Raw genomic sequence first — 25428 nt, 5'->3', positions numbered from 1 at the left:
CCACCCTCTCTCTCCCCTCCCCCACCCTCTCTCCCTCCCCCCACCCTCTCTCCCTCCCCCCACCCTCTCTCTCCCCCCACCCTCTCTCTCCCCCTACCCTCTCTCTCTCTCCCCCACCCTCTCTCTCTCTCCCCCACCCTCTCTCTCTCTCTCCCCCACCCTCTCTCTCTCCCCCCACCCTCTCTCTCTCTACCCCCAACCTCTCTCTCTCTACCCCAACCTCTCTCTCCCCCCTCCCCCCACCCTCTCTCTCCCCCCTCCCCCCACCCTCTCTCTCCCCCCTCCCCCCACCCTCTCTCTCCCCCCTCCCCCACCCTCTCTCTCCCCCACCCTCTCTCTCCCCCTCTCTTCCCCCTCCCCCCACCCTCTCTCTCCCCTCCCCCACCCTCTCTCTCTCCCCTCCCCCCACCCTCTCTCTCCCCTCCCCCACCCTCTCTCCCCTCCCCCCACCCTCTCTCTCTTCCCCCCACCCTCTCTCTCTCTTCCCCCCACCCTCTCTCTCTTCCCTCTCCCTCCCTGCCCCTCTCCCTCCCTGCCCCTCTCCCTCTCCTCCCTCCCTATTTCTCTGTCTCTCTAACGTCTGTTCCCCTCTGTCGCTCTCAGTTTTTCTTCTGCCGTGGTGCCCGATTTGCTACTCCAGGCCCCGCCGTCTGCCCGCTCTCTGGGGCAAGGTAAGAGCCGGGCTCCGGCCCCACACCGCCAGGGTTCAGCACCCGAGGAACCTGCCCGCCGCCCAACGTGAACAAAGACCCTCCTCACCTGTCACGGAGTTGAAGTCTCCGAAAGCGGCCACGGTGCGCCGGGCCTCTTCCCCCCGCGCATTCAGGAGGCGCGGGGAAGAGAGAGAGAGAGACAGACTGGGGGGGGGCGAGCTAGACGCCGCCGCCCACTCTGCTCTGCGGAGCTCCGTGCCACCACCGCCGCACCAGCCTTTACTAAGATGGCGGCGGTAGCGGCGCTCGGCTGAGGCCCGCCCCTCCAGCCTTCACAAAGATGGCGGCGATCGGGGGCCGCTTGTTGACTTGGGCCGGGAGGTGCCTAGCTCGGGCGTGGGTGCGGAGGAGAGGCCGAGGCTTCGAGGCCTACCTGGAAAAACGGGGAAAGGTAGGAAAATTAATGAGATTAGATAAAAGATTTAGAAAGTAATTAACTTTTTAAAAAACAATATGTGTTTTAAAAGCAATGTTTTTTTAAAGACGCAGAAAGCGGAAAAAGGAAAAGTTTGGAATCAAGATGGCGGCGACTCACCTCGGTTCAGAACGATAAGGCCCGCCCACACAGGCACCGATTGGTGGACCGTCAGGTCACCGAAGCTTAGGATTGGTCAATCGCCCCGTCACTCGACCGTAGGAGGGCCCGGACGCACGCGCCAGGAACCCGCCGTACGATTGGTCGACCTCGACGTCACTCGATGCTAATGAGCGGATAATGAGCGGAATGTTGAACGTTTTTTGGATACCGCGGGCGCAATTTTTGTCCGGCCGAAACGTAAATACGCTTAGGACGGTTCTGGAATCGTCAGCTTTCTTTCAACGTAACACACGTGTAGGTACGCTCTATAACTTTCGAGTTAATTCAATACAGACAGACAGACGGAATGAGAGACAGACAGAAGAACCGCTTTATATATATATATATATATAAATAAATATAATATAATATAGATATAGATTTAAAAAATTACTGATGACACCAGGTTACATGGACAAACTACATGCAAGGTGTTCTATTATTTTTATTCGTTCATCGGATGTGGGCGTCGCTGGCAAGGCCAGCATTTATTGCCCACTCCTAGTTGCCCTTGAGAAGGTGGTGGTGAGCCGCCTTCTTGAACCGCTGCAGTCCGTGTAGTGAAGGTACACCCACATTGCTGTTAGGGAGGGAGTTCCAGGATTTTGACCCAGTGACGACGAAGGAATGGTGATATACTTCCAAGTCAGGATGGTGTGTGACTTGGAGGGGAACTTGGAGGTGGTGGTGTTCCCATGTGCCTGCTGCCTTGTCCTTCTAGGTGGTAGAGGTTGCAGGTTTGGGAGATGCTGCCGAAGAAGCCTTGGAGCCTGGAGCCCATTCTATCCAGTATGGAAGTGGTGGCCAACTCCATTAGCACACATGTGGACCCAACCATGATGCAGTTTCTGATGGTCATGATAGCTCCAATGCAGATGGCACAGTGGACTGCCGCAGAATGAAGGCATCATGACTGCTGCCAGGATACCGGGCACTGACCTGCATGATTCGTTACCTATGGTCGCACACCAGCTGGACGTTGAGGGAATGGAATTCCTTTTGGTTGTGGTACATCTCATTTGACATGCAGCACCCACAATGCGACGTGCATGCAGTCCATGGGGAAGCCTGCAATCCTCGCAAAGCTGCGTGCTGGCTCTGCCTGCTGCTCTTTGGTAAGAGAGAATGAAATATATTTTGGAATAGAGAGCCTCAGTGACCTCCCTTATGCAGCAGTGGACAGCAAACCGAGAGATATTGCAAATATCTCCAGCTCCAGCCTGGCAGGAGCCTGACACACTAAAGATCATGGCCACGGTCACCTTCACAGCCACTGGCAGTGCGGCCATTGCCCTGCTCTGAGGTTACAGTTGTGGCTGCAGCAGATGGCATATTTCAGTGAGGATGTTCTTATGAAACGCTGATGTCTGTCGCATTGTTCCTCGTTGAGGTTTAGGTAGAAGGGTTGCTCCCTGAACACCATGGGTGGATATGGCCTCCTGCTGAGAGCCCATCTCCCCCTCCCCCTCCTTCTTCTAGCAGCTTGCCATGCTCTGTATCGCCTCTGCTCATTCGTCCAGTCATGCTGTATTCCAGAGGGATTGCAGCACCCATGTCTGGGAGCAACTGGTTTGTGCAGAAGCCTTGACGTCAGGACAAGGTCCTTCAGCACGTGCCATACCACTCCCTGTAGACTTTATCAACTTTAAAGAACTCTAGAAAGCACCAAACACTTGTACAATCGCAGCAACAGCCAGCCGGAAATCAGTCAGCAACTAATCACAATGGGGGCGAAGGAGCTGAATTTTGCGGCCACAGTTTTTAGCAACTAGACTGAAAGTGCCATGACTTATTTCACTTGTGAAGTTTAGCTGTCAGAAGAGAATTTGAACTTGTGTCCAAGAGATAAAAAGGCAAATATTTTAACCACAGGCTAATTATCCTACTTATATTTCTCTTAAGCTTTATGTTCTTACCAGTTCCTTGCAGCATCTTTGTTATTTTCACCAAAAAGGAGCAGTGAAAGCCCTCGGTCTGTAGAGGCTATCCGTGCCAAAATATCCGCTGTGTTTATCAGCACTGTTTCATTACAGGTAACTATCATCTATTCAATGCAAATAAATCAACATTAAAATGATCACTGCTATTGCACTTTTACTTCAGAGCAAAATAACTAAAAGACAATTCAAAATTAAAATTAATATTAATCTTACAAAAACTGTTGTAACATTTTCACACATAAAAAAATGATTTACAGATTTTTTTCCAAGTGTTGTTTCCAAGGAAATATTGCTCCAACATTTGATGACTTTTTATAACTGAATTGCTGTGCTTGTCAGGATGAGCGATGCAAGTGCTGGGAATGCCACATTTGGCATAATATGAGTAGATGCACAGTAAGTCACTCTCTCCTCTACTACAATAAGGTACCTCAATGAAGTATCTCAGCAAAGTATCTCACCAGTGCAACTTTCCATTTCCTGCATGAGTTATTCTTATGGTGTCTGAGTGAGACTACCAACTTCTGCCAAATTATAGGCAATGTTCTACTGCCCACACACATACCTACATCGAACTATGTTGCAATTTCCCAAACTCATTTCACAAAGGATTCTGACAGATGATAAAGACAGGAAACATTCATCCCATTGGTTTCACATTTTCGATGTGAAAACCACAGCACCAAGCAGTGTTCCTCTATTTCAAAATTAAACATAAATAAAGGAAACCACTTTTGGACACTATACTCTATATTGGATGCAGCAAACTTACTGTTATAGCATGAGTGACTGGAAGTAAAAATATTACATACCTTACTGATATTGAAAGATACAGACATGACTGCTTTATGCCTGATTGGCGCGCTTGAGGCACTTGAACTTAATTTTCATGGAGCCGGCAAGATGTGCTGAGTTGCTGGCGAATCGTCGTTAAAGATTGGGCCACTGCTGGCATCACAGCGGCCCTCAGGCAAGTGAGGTAGGGTGGGTGATTGGACATTGGGCCAGGGCAATCAGCGGCCGAGGGTGGGGCATTAGCCGGGGTGGGGGGCAATGGTGGGATGGGGGTTGCAAGGGGGCAATCAGAAGCCAGAGAAGTGCTGGCGGGGGAAGTTGCAATGGCTGGGAGTGGCAATCGGTATGGCTGGCAGAAAGGGAGGGGGGGGCGGGGGGTGGAACACTCCTGCTCCTCTCAACGCCATACTCAGGTAAAGTATAGTGGCCTTCCTGCTGGTTAGCACCACGTTGTGCTGTGCGAGTTCAGCACATGGCGAGTTAAATGCAAGGACATTCAAAAATCGAAAACGAGTCCAGCAAGATTCACAGAACTCTAATTTAAATGAATTATTCTGCACTTAGCATATCCCTAACGGGCGCTCTAGCCAGCAGTGCATCTACCTTATCCAATATGACAGGAGGCACACTCCTGCTCGCCATATTGGGAACATAGCAGGCCGTTTAGGAAAATGTAAAGGGGGAGAAATTCGGTATCGCCCCATTTGGAGTGCAATTATTGGCCAGGCGCAAAGTTTAGCGCCTGGCGCTAATTATCGCCCCCGACTGCAAACTTGGCTTCTATCGCCCCAGGAGGTGATTGGAGCGCTAAATCAGGTGCTACACACCTTGCTTAAGGTGGCAACGCTGAGGAGCGAGGCGCTACCTCAGGGCGCTGGCGAAGCTCATGTGATGTCAGTCAGCAATGGAACACAGACACACTGGTGCCAGCCAGTTCTTAAAGGGGAGGGTCGATCTTGCTCTCCATCCACACCCTGCTCATTGCAGCCTTGAATCTTGACCTGGAGAGACCTGTACATCAAATCTGCTGGAAAGAACAACGGAGAGGCCCAGGGAAAGAGCTCAGAGTGCAGCCCCCATAGTCTCTTCTAAATCAATGCAAGGAAGGTCAAATCAAAAGGAACCTGCAAAGTGCTGCTCAGTGCCCAATACTCCTTCACACAGCGTTGAATCTCTCCAGAAGTCTCTCTCTCTCTCAGAATGCACCGACAAAAAAAGGCAGGAAGCAGTCGCCTTTAAATAGCGCTCCCCCAGTCCCTTCCCGACTGCAAAACGTTCCCCATAACCTGTCGTTGCTAGCGGCAGGCAGAAAGGCAGGGGGCGCCACTCAATATCTGGTCCGGGGCACCACCAGGGCGTTGCACGCTCAATTGATGTCACGATCTGCAGCCGCAGGAGATCGTGGCAGTAGTGATTAGCGCCGCCGCAAAATGTATGGTCAATTTTGCGAGCGGCGCAAACATCGTCGTGGCCGGGCACTAGTTGCTTTGCATCCCATTAACGGGAGGCGCAAAGCAACCAAATTTTCCCCCCAAAATATTTTAGTGCCTTTCTTTTAATTTAAAAATGTTCAGGCTACATGCAAGTTAAAATAGCAAGTGAAGAAGTTATAATTAGGCTCTTAAGCAAAGGCACTGATAAAATTTGTTGAAATTACCCCACCTGTTTTCCTTTCAGCAGTGTGGATATTGGAAAGAGAAGGGAATCAATAACGACGCTTCTGTAAAGGCACTCGGTAGCACATTCCTTTCGGCCACATAACATGCGCAATACTTCCATCACAAGATTTGCAGGGGCATAGGAATCTAAAAGAAAAATATTTGTTATGTATTGAATTTAACAATGCTCAATTGCAGACTTTTCAAAATTTGATGGAAAACCACAGCAGACCCAGCAGCATTTGAAAAGGGAAGAAATAGGTAGTAGTTTCTAGTAGATTCCTGACAAATGGTTGCTATCTATATGAACCTGACTTTGATGTAGAGACCCCTTGTTGGAACTGTTACCGAAAACATTAAAATATCTTCATTTTTCAGATACTGAAAATGTGGATTTCTAGCATTTTCTATTTTTATTTCTAATTTTCAGTTGCAGTCTTTTTCTTTTTGTCTGTACGAACCTTTTGTAAAGAAGATATCACAGTGGCTGGTTATTACCTGTTTGCGAATCGTTTCCATTCTGTGCTGAGTTTGGGTGCTGGTACATCATACGGATTAACAGTACTAATAAATCCATCAGAGATACTGGTTCTAGTTAAAAAACAAACAAATTATCTGTCAGTTTATAATATTAGTTTTGTTGAATACATGGCTCTTGGCTTTGCTCCTTATTCTATTATAAAAGATATCTATCACAAGCAGTGCATAGAAAGTTGTTAATTGGAGCCTTGCCTGGAACACAAGACACTGGGGTGGAAATTTCCCCAGAGGGCCATTTGGGGCGCTAAGTCAAAAATGTTTGAAAAATTAGCAGCAGGCGCTAACCTTTTCAAACATATGAGAAATTCCCAATTTTTGCTCCAAGAGGGAAGTGGAGCGCTAAATTTCCTCAGGGTCTGGGGCACAATGCAGGGGTGAAAGGAGCAGAAGAGGCTAGTGGGGGTGGAAAATTGGGCAGGACTCAGAAAAGCCATGTCTTGCCCATTCCCCCAAAGAGTCGCCAATGTAAATTCCTACTGGGGCGCGGGTGGGCAAATGTTCCATCCATTCCATAGAAGGCCCATGATAGCGTAAGAAGGCCAGCCTGGCAGGATGCCTTCCCCCCTCCCAGAATTCCTAAGGCTCCTGGTTGCTGAACACCACGCAATCTGGATGCAAGATACCAGTGCTCAGGTCTTTGGAACAGACGCAACTGGGCCCATTGAGGTCTCTGTGCCACAGTTATGGCCTAGAAGATTCCAGAATTGAGTTTTGAATTTTTTTTTTACACTCGCCCTCTTGCAAAGTGGGCCAATTAAATGCAGAGCACCACCTTTTGATATGAGCCAACCAATGGATTCCCATGTGGCCATCCAGCTCTCTGATCTTCCTACCCACTCCCCAGCAGGCGCCAAAGTTTGCACGCTTACTGGTGCAGGTGTCCGCCGTCAGTATTTAAAATGCCTCATCCTGTCTTGATCCCAGATGCTCATTGCCACACTTATGGCGGTGGGATGACATTGAGGGCCAGAAATTCAGTGGGCTTTGCGCCCAGTTACGGCCCAAAGAGGGCTTCTGCGCCAGTAGAGGAGTTTGCGCTGATATTCAGCGCTGCGGTAATGGCGGCGTTAGCCGGTAGCGCTGCACCGGCACCGATGACGTCATCGGTGTGCGCAGTGCCCCGGTTCCGCCCCGCTATCGCCCCGACCCCCATATTTAGTTGCGGCCGCCTCTTCCGCAGCGGCCGCAAACAACGTTCTGCAACCGTGGCCGTCCTGCAGCCTTAGTGGGGCGAGTTGAGGCGGAGGTGCGGCCGGCCGCTTTTTCGGCGGCCGCCTGCCCGCACCTCCTTCCCCGGCCTCCTCCACCCCCCCCCCGCGGCATTGCCGGCTGCTTTCCGCGAACCCGGCACTTCTCCGTGGTGCCGGGCTCATTTGCCGGCACTATCCAGCGGCGATCTCCCCGTTGCAGGCACCTCCCCCTTAAGATAAGGAGGAAGCCTGCAGTACCGCAGCCTGCCGCTCCGCAGCGGGTGGAGCAGTGGCGCCTAGAGCACTGAAATTCAGTTTCAGCGCCCCAAGCGGGGGCGGGCACACCCTGGAATAGCGCCCGGTTCCGACTTGGGGCGCAAAAACTGAATATCTGACGGTCGCAACTGGCTCCGCGCTCAGCGCTAACTTTTGGGCGCTAGCCCGCTGGCGGGGCCATACCGAATTTCTAGCCCTGAATATTTTTAGCCCTAGTGTGTCAACTTTTTAAAGATTCATTCTCAGGATGTGGGTGTCACTGGCAAGTCCAGCGCTTATACAACGAACTGGCTTGATAGGTCGCTTCAGAGGGCAGTTAAGAGTCAACCACGTCGGTGTGGGACTGGAGTCACATATAGGTTAGACAACAGGTTTCCTTCACTATAACAGATGTCAGTGAACCAGTTAAGTTTTTATGACATGAATCTGACAGCTTCACGGTCACTTTTACTGATACCAGCTTTTTATTTTCTGATTTATTTTTAAACTGACTCAGACTGCTACTGTGGGATTTGAACTTGCGTTCTCTGGATTATTAGTCCTGGCCAGTCCAGTAACATAACCACTACTCTACCGTACCCACAATGTCTCGTACGTTCTACCCTCCGTAAACCTGAGGTCATTCCAAAACTCTGCTGCCCGTGTCCTAACTTGGACCAAGTCCTATTCACGCATCACCCCTATGCTCGCTGACCTACATTGGCTCCCAGTTAAGCAATGCTTCAATTTTAAAATTCTCATCCTTGTATTCAAATCCCTCCATGGCCTCACCCCTCCCTATCTCTGTAATCTCCTCCTGCCCTGCAACCCTCCGAGATCTCTGCTCTCGTCCAATTCTGGCCCATTGAGCTTCCCCGATTTTAATTGCTCCAACATTTGGCAGCCGTGCCTTCAGCTGCCAAGGCCCTAAGCTCTGGAATTCCCTCCCTAAACCTCTCTGCCTCTCTACTTCTCTTTCCTCTTTTAAGATGCTCCTTAAAACCTACCTCTTTGACCAAGCTTTTGATCATCTGCCCTAATATCTCCTTATGTGACTCAGTGTCAAATTTTACTTGATCACACTCCTGTGAAGCATCTTGGGATGTTTTACTGTGTTTAAGGCGCTATATAAATACAAGTTGTTGTTGCTGTCAACTATGTACATTCACAATTCTACTCAAAATCTATTTCTTCAATCATGCCTTTTATCACCTCCCAAACACTTGTTTGGTATCTGGGTTCATCCTCCACCACTGCTGTAAAGCACTTTGGGATGTTCCTATACTAGTGCAAGTTAGTGATGCTGTTAAAAGCTGCTCCTGCCCATAATGTTGCTTTTAAATAGGCTACAGTTACTAAATCAAAATCATTAGTCTGTTACAAAATTCTCCAATAGACCACTATTAAATTAGGAACACACCATTTATCATTTACTAGCTGGGGGAGCCCGGCTTTGCCAGGGCTGTTTTGGGCCGGGCGGTTTAAATCGAGTCCCAGGCTTTGGGGCCTCTCTGTGTCCCTCTGTGAATCTGCTGCCGGGCAACATTTTAAATCGAGTCCCAGGCTTTTGGGCCCTGTCTCTGTGTCCCTCTCTCAATCTGCTGCCGGGCAACATTTCTACCTTTTAATACCTTGAAAGATGAAAGTGAAAGTACTTATAAAACGTTTTTGGTAAATCTTATGTTATTTTTAAAAGAGATACTAACTTTTTCGAAGCTGGATTAGCAGATTTTGAGCTGGAAGTAAATGGGGTTTTTAGCTTGAGGCAATGGCTGCCAGATCCCTGAGATGAAAACGATTAGTCCCGCCCACAGACGCAGCGATTGGCCAACCATCAGGTGACTGAACTGTAGGATTGGTCAATCGTGCCAGCACAGGATTGGTCGACCTTGACGTCAGTCAATCAATGCTACTTAGCAGATAATGAGTTTAATTTTGAAGGTTTTTTGCATAACGCGCGAACAATTTTTGTCCGGCCGAAACGTAAATATGCTTAGGACGGTTCTGGAATCATCAGCTTTCTTTCGACGTAACGCACGTGTAGGTACGCTCTATAACTTTCGAGTTAATTCAAGACAGACAGACAGACGGAATGACAGACAGAAGTATCCTTTTATATATATAGATTTTCAGCACTGGGCTTTTCTGACATATTAAAAAAACATTTATCTTCAGTACTGCGGCTCTTTTCAATCACAAATTGTCCCAATGCAGTTCATAATGCAAGATGCCACCTTTTCTATATTTTCCACAATATACCTATTTAGCACTGCTTAGGCTTTGAACCTAAATGTCTACGCATCAGTTATGAAAAAAACTGCTTCACGGGTACAGAATAAAAAAAGTTTTTTTTTAAACTTCATTTTTAATGGCTCCCATCAGTGTTACAGTAAGAAAAATTAGACCATTATTTCTAACAACATCAGAATTTCTGGTAACCTAATAAAGAAAGAACTTGCATTTCTACAGCGCCTTTCATGACCTCAGGACATCCCAAAGTGCTTTACAGCCAAAGTACAAAATAAAAACATTTGATAAGCGAATTATTTACGTATATAATTAATAAAAATGTCAGATGTACTTAATTCTTTTACAGATAGGCAGAAGAACTGGTGTTTTAACATAATATGGGAATCAAATCATTCAGTTATTTATTAGCGGTCACAGCAGCATCTGCAGGAGAGTGGGTGAGAGGAAAGGAAGGAGAAATGGGGAGATAAACAAGGTATTTTATACAGTTATTATGCATTATACAGTTACTATTTTCTGGTAATCAATTGGCAAAATTGTTGATTTTATTTAAAATAAAATGGAATATATTTTCATCGTGGCATGCATCAAAGTTTCACTTCTTTTGGTTAATTACTTACTCTGTTGACTCCTGGCTACAAAATCATATTTCATTATTCTTTGAGTTTTTCTTTATCTCTAATATTTTTCCAACCTGGCCATTTAGGAATGCAAGACATATACAGTAGATAGCTGCAGTGCTCAAAACATTCGCTTTGTGCTTAAACTTCGACAAACATCTTTTGACAGAATAGCAGCATGTCATTGCTGAAACTTCTGAGGTGTCAGTTATAATAATGCTCAGTTTGAGCTCAGTGCTTTGTTAGGGGGTAACTGTTTTGAAACTGCTGTCTTTTACTTCTTAGCAGGTTTCTATGCCTTGTAGCACTTTCAGTCAGGTTCACAGAACAGGTGCTTACTGATACTGATGTGATTTTTGATTCATGCCTAGACAGCAAAGCTTCCCTTGGTAATGGAGCTCTGGTGTAGAAAGAATATGAGCTGGTGTACTGAGATGCAGTGCTTTGGTACCTCAACCCAAACTCCTTTAGGGACATGACTATAAAGATATGCCAAGCATGATTAATTTTCAGCAAATCTCACTAAAGACATCAAATGCACTCTTTAAACAAATAACATCTGCAAAATTTTGGATCTGAAAAGGTTATCTCGTACTATATTATTTTTATAAATACTGTAGAATATTTTTCTCCTCGAGAAACTGCACAGCAAAAAACACACCATATGCTCCAGAAACAAAAACAAAAGCAAAAATAGATGGATATGCACGGCAGGCCAATCAGTATTTGGGGGAAGAACAGAGAGTGGGGGCTGGCGTAATAATAGAATGACTAAAAGAGGATGCAGAGGGAAACAAACAAATACAGCAAAGAATTACCAGTTGAATGATTGCTGGATGATGTACTGTAATAAATCATTTCAGTGAAATAAGAGAAAGCAGCATTAAACAAATGAAAAACATTAAAGAACCAAAGAACAGGTGAGTAGGCCTAAGAAAAATGCAAGGGAATGGTGAGATGACAAGCATAGAAAATCTTCTAAACCTGGCAGAAACTTGCCCAAAGTTTTCTGTTTTAATGCCTCACCGACAGAGAAATGTTTATATTTCAATTTTTATCTCCCTATGTTCATAGCTCATGAGATGAAACATAGAAGATAGGAGCAGGAGTAGGCCATTCGGCCCCTCGAGCCTGTTCTGCCATTTAATGAGATCATGGCTGATCATCCAAATTCAGTACCCTGTCCCTGCTTTCTCCCCATATCCCTTGATCCCTTTAGCCTTAAGAAATATATCTAACTCCTTCTTGAATATATTTAATAAGTTGGCCTCAACTGCCTTTTGTGGTAGAGAATTCCACAGGTTCACCACTCTCTGGGTGAAGAAATTCCTCCTCATCTCAGTCCTAAATGGCTTACCCCTTATCCTTAGCCTGTGACCCCTGGTTCTGGACTCCCCCGCCATCGGGAATATCCTTCCTGCATCTACTCTGTCTAGTCCTGTTAGAATTTTATAAGTTTCAATGAGATCCCCTCTCATTCTTCTAAACTCCAGCGAGTATAAGCCTAATCGACTCAATCTCTCTTCATACGTCATTCCTGCCATCCCAGGTATCAGTCTGGTGAATCTTCACTGCACTCCCTCCACGGCAAGAACATCCTTCCTCAGATAAGGTGACCAAAACTGCACACAATACTCAAGGTGTGGTCTCACCAAGGCCCTGTACAACTGCAGCAAGACATCCTTGCTCCTGTACTCGAATCCTCTCACTATGAAGGCCAACATACCATTTGCCTTCTTAACCGCCTGCTGCCCCTGCATGCTTACCTTCAGCGACTGGTGCACAAGGACACCCAGGTCTCGTTGCACTTCCTCTTTTCCCAATCTATTGCCATTCAGATAATAATCTGTCTTCATGTTTTTGCCACCAAAGTGGATAACCTCGCATTTATCCACATTATACTGCATCTGCCCAATCACCCAACCTGTCCTATGGGCCTATGCCAAACAACCCCCGCCGAGCACCCGGGACCAGGGATCTCCCAACACAGTGGACATAAAGGGGCAAAAACTGGCTCGCGGCCCCTTTGGAGTGATAACTCTTGGCGCCCCGAAAAAAATAGCGCCCGTGCCCAAAATTCAATGGTAGCGCCCCAAAAAGGAGGCGGGGCGCTACTGGAAGCACGCTCTTCTCTCTTGGGGCACTCCCATTGAATATCGCGGTGCTACGTGCAGCAGCACCACATGCGCTGGCACACAGCGCCGCGGTACTGCAGGCCTCCCTCCCCTGATTAAAGGGGGAGGCCTTGCACAGCGCGCACTGGGGCCCTGCTGGCCCATCAGGGAGCGGGGTGCCAGCAAAAGAGCCCAGCCCTCAAGAGGAGTGCCGGTGCCGGGCTGACGGATTGCGGGCGGCACCCCTCAGCAGGAGGCGAGAGGGGGCAGGTGCTGGCCGGCGGCCCCAAAAAAAGGCTGCCTGGCACCTGCCCTTTAATTATCGCCGCCCCGGCTCCTAAAACACCCCCCTGACTCTGTCAGATATAACGTCCGGCGGTAGGTCAGGGAGCGCAATCCAAGTTTGCAGCCGGGGCGCTGTGCATGGCGATTACCTCATCGTCGGAGGCGCAGCGCCATGGGGCGCTACCGCCGGCATTAACCTCCCGCTGAATTTTGCAAGAGGCATTAGTGGCGCCACGCCCGGGCGCTAGTTGCTTTGCGCCCTGTTAGAGCCCCCTCAGGAGGCGCAAAGCAACTGAATTTTTCCCCGAAGTGTTTATCAATTACTAAAACAGGTTAACAAATTGCTTATTATTTACAGTCTTTGGAGAAACAACATCAATGCTTAGTCAATTAGCATTTCAATCATCTTTTGCCTCTGCTTTTTAAAAAAAACTTGTGTAAAAACACTTAGCTTTAAACACTTAACCCTGCACCATCACCATCAATTCCATTACCCCTCGTGGGTCACTATCTCAGGCTGTACCTGACTGTTCACAATTTTGCGTCCTATTTGAGCCCAAGCTGAGCCTGAAAACCCATATCCTTGGCATCAGAAATTGGCTATGAAACTCTTTGGAATGCCCTGAGGACGTGAAAGGGACTATATAAATTGAAGTTCTTTTTTCCAATGCTAGCAAAATTTAACAGTGAAAATCCCTAACATAATGCCATCTACAGGTGTAACAGGTATTGCAGATAAATGTAGGCACTTTTATAATGGCATTTTCCATAGAACATGGTTGACCTAAGAGTTTCGTATATATTTTGAAATGAAATGGTGTTCACCCACCTACCATTTTTAATATATAATAGAGCTTTAATTTTACTTTTTTTTTTTAAAGCCCAGGATTCAATGTCAGGAACACTGAGAATAAGGTCCTGGGGTATGGGAGCAGGGAAAGGTTGTCATTGGGTCGGCAAGAAGGGAGAAAGAGATCTTAGAGCTGATAGCATTGGGGAGAGGGACGCAGTCTGGCAGCAATAGGGGAGGGGGGGGTTGGATCAAGTTGCATGGAAGTAAAGATGGGGATGGAATTTAGCTGTGGCTGGCCTCTAAGGCCTGTCGTAGTATAGGAATGTTGACAGCCTCTGTATTGTCCGTGAAAATTGTATTTCTTGAAATTCTGCTTCCTCCCCTTTTGCCTGTACAAGGCCACTCTGAGTAATTGCACAGGCCCATGTGTCACAAAGAACTTGGGAGCTCCAACTACCATTTACTGAGGGGGAAAAATTCAGTCGCGCCCCTTTTGGGGCGCTAATTTCGCCAGGGCGCCACTTTTAGCACCCGGCAAAGTTAGCAACCCCGCGCCATAAATTAAGTGGTAGCATCCCAAGCAGGAGGCGGGATGCTACTGGAAGCATTCCCCCTCCTTTCTGGGGTGCTACCATTCACTATCACAGCGCTACATGCAACAGCGCCACGGTATTACAGGCCTCCCTCCCCTGATTAAAGGGGAGGGGCCTAGAGCGCACCAGGCCCTGCTGGACCACCGGGGAGTGGGGGGCCGGGAAAACAGCCCGGCACTCGAGTAGTGCCGGGCTGACCGATCGCGGCCGGCACCCTGCATCAGGAAGCGAAAGAGGGCAGGTGTTGGCAGGCGGCCCCAAAAAAAATAGCCATGCAACACCCGCCCTTTAATTTGCGCTGCTGCGGCCGCAAAAACGCCACCATGACCCTGTCGGACATATCGTCCGGTGGTACGTCAGGGGGCGTAACTGAAGTTTGCGGCTGGGGCGCTGCGCACGGCGACGTCATCATCCAGGCGCTAGCTTTGCACCCCCCATTCGCACCCCATTTTTCCCCCTAAGTGTTTTATATATACTTCAGTGCTCATCATACAAAAATATGCATATTTCTATATCTCAAATTTCAGGTACAGATCGATAAATATGCACATTAAAAAACAGAAAGCTGTAGGTGTGCTGAAGCAGCTCAGAAGAGGCCATCCTGTCATCATATTTATACAATTCAGGTTTCAGTAAAACATTTGAATATTTGTTACCTTTTCTGTTTTTCACCTTTACAGGAAATAGTTTTCTACCATGCGTGTACATCAACAGTCTTCCCAGAAGACAAAGTGAATGCACGAAGTAAATGTATTGCAATTCATGTCCTGTATAGTATGTCCTCCGACCACTGTCTTTGGACACAAAAGAAAAATTAGAACTACTGTAAAGCAATCTGTACACAAAGAAGGAGAATGAGCTTTCTCAATGTCATTCAGTGTGGGAAAAAATCTTGTTATAAAACAATCGTTTTACCACCTTATGCTTTATCTCGTGACTTTTAATAAATTCCAAATTATACGTAAATATTAGATTGTCTTTTTCAGTGCATTGCTCTCAATACATAATTACAGCTAACAAAGCTACTTACTTAGGTGATACAGCATGGTACATAAATTGTCAGTACCATCATTCTCTAAATTTCTCGAATCAAAGTAATCCAAGCACTGCTGAACAGATGCAGTAATCTACACAAAAATATAAATGAAAGTTTTAAATTTTCCTATGACACTTCATTTCATCTTACCACTTCAGCTTTGAATGTTCTCGCTGAGGCTATCATAACACATACACAGATCAAACAATGATGAGGATATTTGCTTTTCTAATGCCAATTATAAAACAAAATTACATTACTGTAACTGGAACCACACATTTCCTAATTCTTAACACTCTTTGAGATAGGAAAAACATCCACTTTTTTTGTTTTTAATGAAATCTTCACAGAATACTTAAAGTGGTAGTACCACAGAAAACATTTTCTAAATCAAGGCTCTATCATCAGTTAAAGGGATGTCACTACATTTCAGGTTTTCCAAGCGGTAGCTTGTGTGGGAGACAAATTGGATCTCTAATTGGAAAAGAAAGTGCTGTGAAATGAGTCAATACTCTGCCTCTGGCTTTTTGAAAACAAAATAGAGGGATTCTTTGTGAAACAGTATTTTCACGCAGATATTTTAATACTCCAATGAACATAGGTTCTTTTTACGGTATAAGGTTTCATGTTATTTAGCAATCATATATGCCAACATTTCTCCCCAATTACATTATATACATCACATACTAACAAAAGAAATTCTCCAAGGTACAGTTCCCATTACAATTCCCCCCTAAATACCTCAAGAAACAAAATGTGTAACACAATTTTAAAAGAAACACAGACTTGCCCAAAAACATACCCATCCCATCTACCAAACTTCCCCCTCACAAATGGCCAATGCATCTTTGTAGCCTAATGAATAGATCCTTCTCTCAAAATTTAAACACTGGCCTGCCCAACTTAGCCCCGACTTCAAGGCCAAAGCTCTGCAACGCCCCTGAACCATGTGCTTCAGTCACTATTACAAAGCATGTGTAAAAAGCAGAGTTGGACTGTGACACTGATGTGATCTAACCAAGTAACCATATTACAACTTGCAGAAGCCATGGTGTGGTTCCAGATCCTGGGGGTCCGTACTTTCTCCATTCAATCCTTTAACATTCCCATTCCCCATACCAGCCTGTTTGTTACTTGTTTATTTCCCTCATTTCCTCGCTCCCAGTTGTATAATTGTTGATCTAACATTTGTAATTTAGTACAATTTGAAGGTTTAATATTGAAATGAAACAGAAAGAGGCTAGCATCATCAAACCTTCCTCTGACTCCATTTTTCTTCCCTGTTCGGCATTCGGTCCTCACTCTAATCCCTCCCCATTTCATTTTCAGGCTTTGGGACCTACTGTGCTCCCTCTCCACTTCACCTTCAGGCTCTGATTCACACCCTCTCACTATATTCAAAGGCGTCATCCCTTTTAACACTGTGGCCTTTTCCTTCCCCTCTTTACCATCAGAAAATAATTGTTTCCCAATTCCAGACTTCAGCACCACCCCCATACCCTAGTTTTCTTTGTCAACCACATGTGCTGCAGTGCACCAGTACCAATGAAGGTCATTGTGTTGGATCCACGTTAACAGGAAGAAAATCTGGGGTACAAAAATGTAAGTCAGCATCCAGCACTCCTTCCCAAGCCAGATTCCAGTATCCTCTGTCCCGCTTCATCCTCCTTTCCAGACCAGGCCCCAATTCCCTCCCAGTTTCTCTTACATCCATGCACATTACATCACAGTCACCCTGCCCAGATCCCCGCCTATGACCATGTACATTTTTCTCTCATTTTGATGCGATGCCTAGCCTTCAAAAAATGTAAAAGACACAAAAATTAGTAAGCTTAGTAAATAAAGGAAAATATGCGAAAAACCCTAGAAATGCTGGAAATACAGGGGAAGGTATATTTAATGATTAGCTCTCCTAGCAGAGAGCTTCACATGACAGGAGCATATATTGGGAATCTGAGTGCAGAGGTAGCATGCCCAACTTGTGAGCCAAGTGAATGAAAAATTGTGCAGACCACAAATCAGGCACACTGACCTCCTTCCCAAAATGTGCACCCATTGCGCAAAACTCAGCAGCATCTGAAAGAGAAAGCTAGATCAGTGCTATCCAATAGATATCCCTGACTAGCCACAGGCAATGTTTCCTCTAAGTTTTTTTTTTGTGCGTGGTCCCTTTAAATTAGCAGCCGCCCAGGTACGGTATCTTCCAGTGGCAACAGCTCGTGAGCGGCCTGCGCGAGACCTCCCGATTGATGCGCAGTCACACGCCTGCGCACCTTAGGGGGGAACATTAGTCACAGGTGTGGTTACGTCAACATCATTTTAGCCACATGCATTAATTTTAGTAGAAAATGCCTTACACACACTCAAAATACAGGTAAATGTACTACACATGTGTATATTTACTTAACAAGCAGCTACCACCATTCAGTAACCAAGGAAGGAAAGCACTCACAACAATCAAAAAACAGGCCCCTATCTGCTTTTGTCTTACCATTTTATCAACAAATGCACAAAAAGTTTAAAGTACACGTGCATATGTCGTGCGCACGAGTGTTGAGATCACATGCCCAACGAGTGACTATAACTCATTTTTATTGACTAAATAGAAATACAATTGGCCACATATGGATTCCCAATTTACTACTGCCCACATGGTATTGGACAACACGAAGTTAGATGAACAGTGCGGTAGAAATTCGTCTTGGGTGGTAGCTCAAACAGGTCAATAAAACGGAATATTGGGCGGGGTGCATAACGGGTGGTCGATGTGATGCTACTGTTTTGTGCTACCATCGAAGACGAATTTCTACCCCATTTTCTTTTCCAATGTTGCGCATTTCAAGCATTTTCTGAGGGGTGAATATCTGCCCATGCTCTCTCGCTCGGTAAGTTTGGCGGAAGAGCTGTGGAAACCTGGAAAAACATAAATGCAGTTTGCACCCTTATTTCAGTGCTTATGGGGCTCTTCCGCTAAACTTACAGTGGATGAGCGTGAGAACCCCCACAGCATTTGCCTCCTCTGTTTTTATTTCAGATCTTTAACATTTTCAGCTTTTCTTTTCTAGCTCAATGGAACATGTGAGATGCATACACATATGTGGGAAACATATAAAGAGAGAAGAAATAGAAAAAATGTCAGTGGAAGACAAATAGACACAATTTTTATATTCATTTATGAGCAATGCCATAGGAGGTCAATGTACTTAATTATGGTTAGTCCCTCTGCTAATTCCTCACAACTTCCTGCAGTATACTGGGGTGCATAGCAGCTGATCCAGGAGGCTTACCAATTTTTAGCGTCCTCTGCCCCTTAACAATTATTTCCTTATTTAGCATATGTCTATTGTTTACTCTTTTATTTCCACATCCGCAAGTCTTTGAAGACTTCCTTCACTTCCCTCTGTAAATACTGTACTGCAGAAAATTATTAATTAAACAATTCTCCCATTTCTTTATCTACCATTATGATTTCACCATGCTCATTTGAGTGCCCTCAGTCCCTCCTTAATGATTCTCTCTTTTCTCTTTGTAAAAACATGTTATTGCCTTTTATGTTTCTTTTAATATTCCCTCTTGATTCTCCTTGCCTTTCTTTTTGTTTCTATTTGTAGATTACAGTATTTCTCACAACTTTCTATTCCAATGACTGTCCTGTGTATCACGATGGCTGCAACCATTCCCTAGTTTTCATGCTCATTTTAGAGCACTACAAGAGCTGTCGAACGGCCGTGGTCGTCCTGACACAAGGGACAGTTGTTGGAATACAAAAACAGAAAGTTATTAGAGGCAAGCTTTGATTTTAGTTTATATCATTAACTAAGTTCTTGGGAGAAAGCTCATGAATATTCTTAGAGAGTCTCCCTTGGAGCATTCCTGTATGTTGAGAGCTAGCATCATCCAACATAATCCAATGGGTCCCCTTTTACTTGTTGCATTTTCTTGTTTATAAAATAAACCAATTTAATCCTCTGTTCATTGCATAAATCCAATAAACAATACAGAAAAAAATCAGCAATCTTGATTGACAGAAAAACAAGGACCAGCTGAACTTTTAACTGAAATAGTTGTAATTTATATCAGATGAGAGAAGAAATCCAATTCTTAATTGTGGAAGACTTACCAAGGACTTGTATTTATTTTCAAGGAGTCTTAGAACCACTGTTCTGCTGTAGTAACCATGCTATGAAATGAGAACAAATTGTATTAATCTCCTGAAAGGTCTTATAGTTAATCCTATAGAAACCAACTTACTTTAAGACAATGTTACGTGCTTTGTTATTAATTATTTTATGTACATAATGTCTTAGGTATGAGAAATCATTAGTGAAAGGCAACTGGATGTTATCAACAATGATAGACACATTTAACCTCCATTACTCCCAGCACAATTCTAATCCACAAAATGCCATATTAATTCACAACTGGACACAGCACTTTAATTAGGATTTCTAATATTCACATTTGATATACTAAGTATGATATATATTATATATTCTAGCTTCATCTATATATCTCTGATTTTACACATTAATACTTTGCTGTAAAAGATCATTTTGTTTCCTAACAATTAAATGTTTTTGGTTGCTGTAATACAGTTGCAATGCTGCTGAGCGTATGTACAAATTTGCAGATAGATGTTGGACATGTTAGTTAAAGGCTTCTAATGTCAGGAGACTTAGCTAAAGGCTTATAGTGCAGGGGCTAAAATAAATCATCTGAGATCCAAGTTTAAAACCAGCAAAGACTAATGGGATGAAAAGTCCATGCTCTGTCAACTGGAAAGCTTCATTGTGAAATCAATTTGAGAAGCTTCAAACCAGACCTTATTAGGTGTGAATTCGCAGCACAAAACTAAATGTCTGTGATCTGGTACTCTCACTCAGATGGTCCATAAGGATGACTGACACAGGAAACTGAAATGCCACACTGGAGTATATCAATATAGAGGAAGCAATGCCGTACATCCAGTATATGCAGTCCAAGGTCTGGAAATAACTGAAGCAGACACCGGATATTAACAGGAGCAGGTTACATAGGCGTGTGGAGGTGGTGGATGTCTGGGTTTTCTCGCATGCAGTGGAGTTTTAACTTTCTCTGAGGCAGGTTCCCCACCCGGAAGTCAGCCTGACTGACAGGCTTGGCTTCCAGTCAGACAGGGAGGACTCCCAAGCAGGCCGCAGGAACATGTAGATCCAATCCACAACCGATGGGTCCAATCTCCAACCTCGGAGGTCTTTGTATGGTGGGGTGGGGGTCTGACGGGTGGTGTGGAGCTTCGGGGCAGCACTCCTGCTCCTCCTGTCCCACAAGCAGTGCTATAAAGGCACTTACCTTCTCCCTGAAGCCGTCTTCGTCTCCCTTCAGCTGCCAGGTTTCCCGAGGCCTGAGAAACCCGGCCGGCTCTGTTAAACCTACAAAGCAGGTTAAATCAGAGACTGCCAGCCTCATTAAAATATTTAAATTGCTAACCTGCCTCTTAGGAGTGGGTTGGCTGCCTGCCCCATGTCCCATCTCCATTAAACCTGGAAGTGGGCAGGTTGGAGTCAGGATTCAGGTTTTTAAAACTTTAACATCTGACCCGACCCCAACCCACCGTTTTTGGGTGTTAAAATTCACCCCTGGATGTCAAAAGTTTTTGGATTACCATCACAGGCAAATACAAGTTTCAACTCTAAGTTTTTGATACCAAAGTAACTTTATATGGACTGAGGCACAAACACTATAAATTGGGTGATTTACTATCCGCAGTGCAATTGCAATGACAAAAACTATAACTTCAATTTGTGTAGCACCTTTAACATAAAATTGTCCCGAGGTACTTCATAGATGGGCACTGCAAATGGATGCCAAGTCAGGGAGAAGGAGGCATTAGGAGATATGACTGAAGAGATGGGTTTTGACAAGTGTTTTAAAAGTGCAGAAAAAGCAGAAGAGGTGGAGTCCAAGGAGAGAGTTCCTAAGATCAGAACCTATACAGCTGAAGGGTCTACCTCCAATGGTGGGGTGAAGGTGTGGGGAAGGACATAGAAGGTTGGATCAAAGGAGCAAAGCAGTTGGGACCAGTTCTCGGACTGGAAGATCTTGCAGAGATAGGGTGGGGTAAAGATGCGAGAAGGAATATGTAGACAAAAATGCGTATTTTAAATTTAACGTGTTGGAGCACAAAAAGTTAATGAAGGTGAGGGATGAATGAGAATTGAGGCAAGACAGGGCACAATTTCAGACAAACTGGAATTTATAGAGGGAGGAGGATGGGAGTGTTTTGTCTTGTAACACTCCTGTGAAGCGCCTTGGGACATTTTACTACGTTAAAGGCGCTTTATAAATACAAGTTGTAGTTGTTGTTGTTTAGCAAGGAGAGTACTGGAATAATGGAGACTGGAAATGACAAAAGCATGCATAAGGGTTTTAGCAGCAGGGGTGAGAAGAACAATTCTCAAAAAAAAATGGTTTTAGCAATTTTAATGACTGTTGGCTTCACCAAGGAAGTGTATCAGTGCTGAGGAATTAAACATTTCTTATTTCGGTACCAGGTTTATCATCAAAACTGAAAAAAATCTTCCATGACACTGCCTGATCAATGAGCCAAATTCCCAACCTAAGTACAATGCTCCATAAGTCACCATTGTAATAATTCTATTTTCTGCAGTAGCTATTCTTATGACATCTTGGCATGCGATTTGAAATTAAGACTCAAATTAAAGGTAGCTTATTCATTATGGACTTGTGTCCATTAAGAACAAGACTGTGACTTCTAAAACTCAATTTAGGTAGGATTCTTACATCCCAAGTTTCATCCCAGCAGGATAGATTCCAACCTGATCCCAGAGTTGAATGAACAATAATCCAATCACTGCAACATCCAGTAATTTCAATAAATCCTAAAGGGGGGAAAAATTGAGTCGCGCCTCATTTGGGGTGCTAACTTCGCCGGGGCGATACTTTTAGCGCCCCGAAAAAATTAGCACCACCGCAGCCGAAATTGAGTGGTAGCGCCCCAAGAGGGAAGCGGGGTGCTACTGGAAGCGCCCCGCCTCCCACTTGGGGCGCTGCGAGGGAATATTGCGGCGCTACGTGCCGCGGTATTGCAGGTCTTCCTCCCCTTCTTAAAGGGGAGGGGCCTTGCGCAGCGCGACCCGGGGCCCAGTTGGACCACTGGGGATCGGAGTGCCGGCAAAAGAGCCCGGCACTCAAGAGAAGTGCCGGGCTCATGGAGCGCAGCCGGCACTCTGCAGGGGGGCGGGTCAGGAGGCCAGGGATGGCAGTGGAGGCAGGTGCTGGCAGGCAGCCAGCAAGAAAAATGGCCGCCCGGCACCTCGCCTTTAAATAGCGCCGCCCTGGCCGCAGGTAGGCCTCCCTGACCCCGTCGGACATAGCATCCGGTGGTAAGTCAGGGGGTGCTACCGAAGATCGCGGCCGGGGTGCGAGCGGGACGCTGCACATGTCAATGTCGTCATCGCCGGTGGCGCAGCGCCCCTTAGGGCGCTAACGAGAGGCGCAAATCAACCGAATTTTTCCCCCAAGCTTTCTTGACAAACTACTTACAATATTAATTAGCTGATAGCTGGGTGTGACTTTTTTCATTAAAAAAATGGCCTTTTTGAAAGTAGTGCCTATATTTTAATTAACAAAATGTTTGTGCTGATTGTTGTTTTGAGTGGATTTAAGTAAATTCTACAAGCAAAAGCAGTCAGGTTGCAAGAAGGCAGTGAGGAAATGGAGTATGATCTGAGAATTGCAGTTAGACACTGAAGTTAACTTGAAACTACTTTCAGTCATTTGAGATTCTGAGTACTTTGAGTCACTTATTATGGCAGGACAGTATAAAGCAGTATCTGCTGACGCACATTGGGAGAAATTCAGCATGTTAGCGCCTAGAGGGGACGCTAATGGATTTGCGGTGGGGTACGGCAAATCTAACGCTGCACGCAAAATTCACCTGGGATTTAGCGGTGGCGCTAACAATTAGCGCCTATGGGTTTAGCGCCTGGCAGATCATGACGTCAATGAGTTTGGAACGCCCCATTAACGGCCCAAATGCAAAATTGACTGTCGCCCCCACCTTAGTGCCTGGCCTGAACAACCGCAGGAAGAGGAGGTGTTTTGCAGTTGGATGGCCGCTGTAGGAGCGGTATTTAAAGGGGTCAACATCTGCTTTCATTTTACTGGCCAATTAATGCTACCTTCTCAGTTTCACACAGCGAAACAGCCGTTTTCAGTGAGTTAAACGTTTCTTACTTTCAGGAGTGTTCTGCCTGCAAAAAGATGAAATCTTAGGAGAATGAAAGTGACAAAGTCCTACACGTGGTTACTTTAATGGGGCTGTACTGGCACTCGGCCTCGCCCTCCAGCATCAATGTCGGAGGCAGTGACAAAGATTGGAAAATGTGGTCAGAGGGAGGAGGGCCAACAGGGTTCTCAACAGGAGGCCTTACCCTCCAAGGGTATTCCGGGAGCACTTTTCCTATATTAACTGAGGAGCGGTGTCTTAGAAGGCTCCACTTCAGCAAGGAGGTGGTCACAGAGCTCTGCCACATCCTGCAGCCAGACCTCAAGCCTCAGATCAGGACCACCACGGCTCTCTCAGTGGCGGTCAAGGTCACCGTCGCCCTCAATTTCTATGCCAGCAAATCCTTTCAGTCTGCAGCAAGAGACATATCTAACATCTCGCAGTTCGCCGTCCATTGCTGCATCTGGGAGGTCACAGAGGCTCTCTACAGAAGGAGAAGGGACTACATTTCCTTCCCCATCACCAGAGAGAGCTTTGCCAGGATAGCGGGCTTCCCCATGGTGCAGGGCGCCACTGACTGCACCCACGTTGCTTTGCGGGCACCCCATAACAATCCTAAGGTCTTCCGTAACCGCAAAGGCTACCACTCACTTAATGTCCAGTTGGTGTGCGACCACAGACAACAGACAATCTTCACAGTCAATGCCCGCTATCCTGGAAGCAGCCACGATGCCTTCATCCTGCGCCAGACCAGTGTGCCAGCACTCTTAGAGCCACCACATCAAGCTCGCGGCTGGCTGGTCAGAGACAAGGGGTATCCGCTCTCCACCTGGCTCATGACTCCCCTCCGCAACCCCAACATTCCTGCCCCGTACTCATATAATGAGAGCCATGTCACCACCTGGAACATCATCGAGCAGGCCATTGGAGTTCTCAAGCAACAATTCCGCTGCCTTGACCGCTCAGGAGGAGCCCTCCAGTACTTGGCTGAGCGGGTGTCCCTTTTCGTCGTGGTGTGCTGCATGCTGCACAACTTGGCCATCATGAGGGCCCAGCCATTGCCAGGCAGAGGAAGAGGGAGAGGAGCAGGACGAGGAGGAACAGCAGCGAGGGAGGAGGCAGCCACTCAATCGACCTTCTGGAAGGGCGATCTGTGACCGCCTCATCAGACTGCGGTTCCAATAAATTCGATTCCACATCCCAGTTGCTCACCACATCCCCATCACTCCATCCATTTCGCATGCCATATGACAGACAGCACAAAATCTGCAAAATTCAATTAATAAATTTATCAACATTCAGTAAACACATACATACAACAACAATATTAACTAATCCCCCTTGTGCAAACCCTTACTTCCCCTCTTTATAGTGCCTTTTCCTAATCTATTGCTCCTACGTAGTCTGTCCCCAGTGGCTGCAGCACGGTTGGTGGAAGGCTGCTGAGTGTCGGTGCCAGGGACTACAGATGGCCTTGCAGGACACCTTCGACCAGCTCCGAGCCTAGAAGGCCTGGATGTACACTGCACCACCTCAGGCTGGGCGACAGCAGTATGGCCTGGCTGGATGACAGGAAGTGACAAGGGCAATGGCGGGGTTGGAGTGGTGGGAGCAGGAATGCTGTCATCCTGAGAGAGGACAGCAGGTTCCTGCTCCACTAACACATTGACACTCCCCCGGGGCGGCACCTCAGCATCCCTATCTACTGGCGCACAGATTGCTGGCTTGATGCGACACTGTGAGATCCCTGGTGGAGTGTGGTGGACCCAGCGATGATGGCAGCAGTCAGAGCTTGCATGGGAGCAGTCTGAGACTCGATGGCAGCAACCACTGACTGCA

The 25428-nt window shown here is 46.2% G+C and overlaps 1 protein-coding gene across 12 annotated transcripts in view; it reads right to left on the bottom strand.

Annotated features, from left to right (window-relative positions):
• The window catches only part of tbc1d32 (TBC1 domain family, member 32), a 404895-nt gene that overhangs the window by 224794 nt on the left and 154673 nt on the right, over window positions 1-25428 (bottom strand). For all 12 annotated transcript variants that reach the window (XR_015079556.1, XR_015079554.1, XR_015079553.1 and 9 more), the window contains exons 11-16: window positions 19480-19539; window positions 15354-15450; window positions 14980-15117; window positions 6182-6274; window positions 5688-5830; window positions 3207-3334 (exon numbers count right to left, since the gene is read on the bottom strand). Coding sequence is in view for 8 of the 12 variants with exons in the window: in XM_085997304.1 (XP_085853430.1) it covers window positions 3207-3334; window positions 5688-5830; window positions 6182-6274; window positions 14980-15117; window positions 15354-15450; window positions 19480-19539 (659 nt within the window). In the remaining 4 variants the exon portion in view is untranslated. The remainder of the gene's footprint in view (window positions 1-3206; window positions 3335-5687; window positions 5831-6181; window positions 6275-14979; window positions 15118-15353; window positions 15451-19479; window positions 19540-25428) is intronic.

This window comes from Somniosus microcephalus, chromosome 9, assembly GCF_052327205.1.
Source record: "Somniosus microcephalus isolate GS21.2 chromosome 9, FLI_Smic_1.0, whole genome shotgun sequence".
Taxonomy (NCBI): domain Eukaryota; kingdom Metazoa; phylum Chordata; class Chondrichthyes; order Squaliformes; family Somniosidae; genus Somniosus; species Somniosus microcephalus.
The sequence above is the reverse complement of the archived record's forward strand: the minus strand, read 5'-3'. Positions and strand labels throughout refer to the sequence as shown.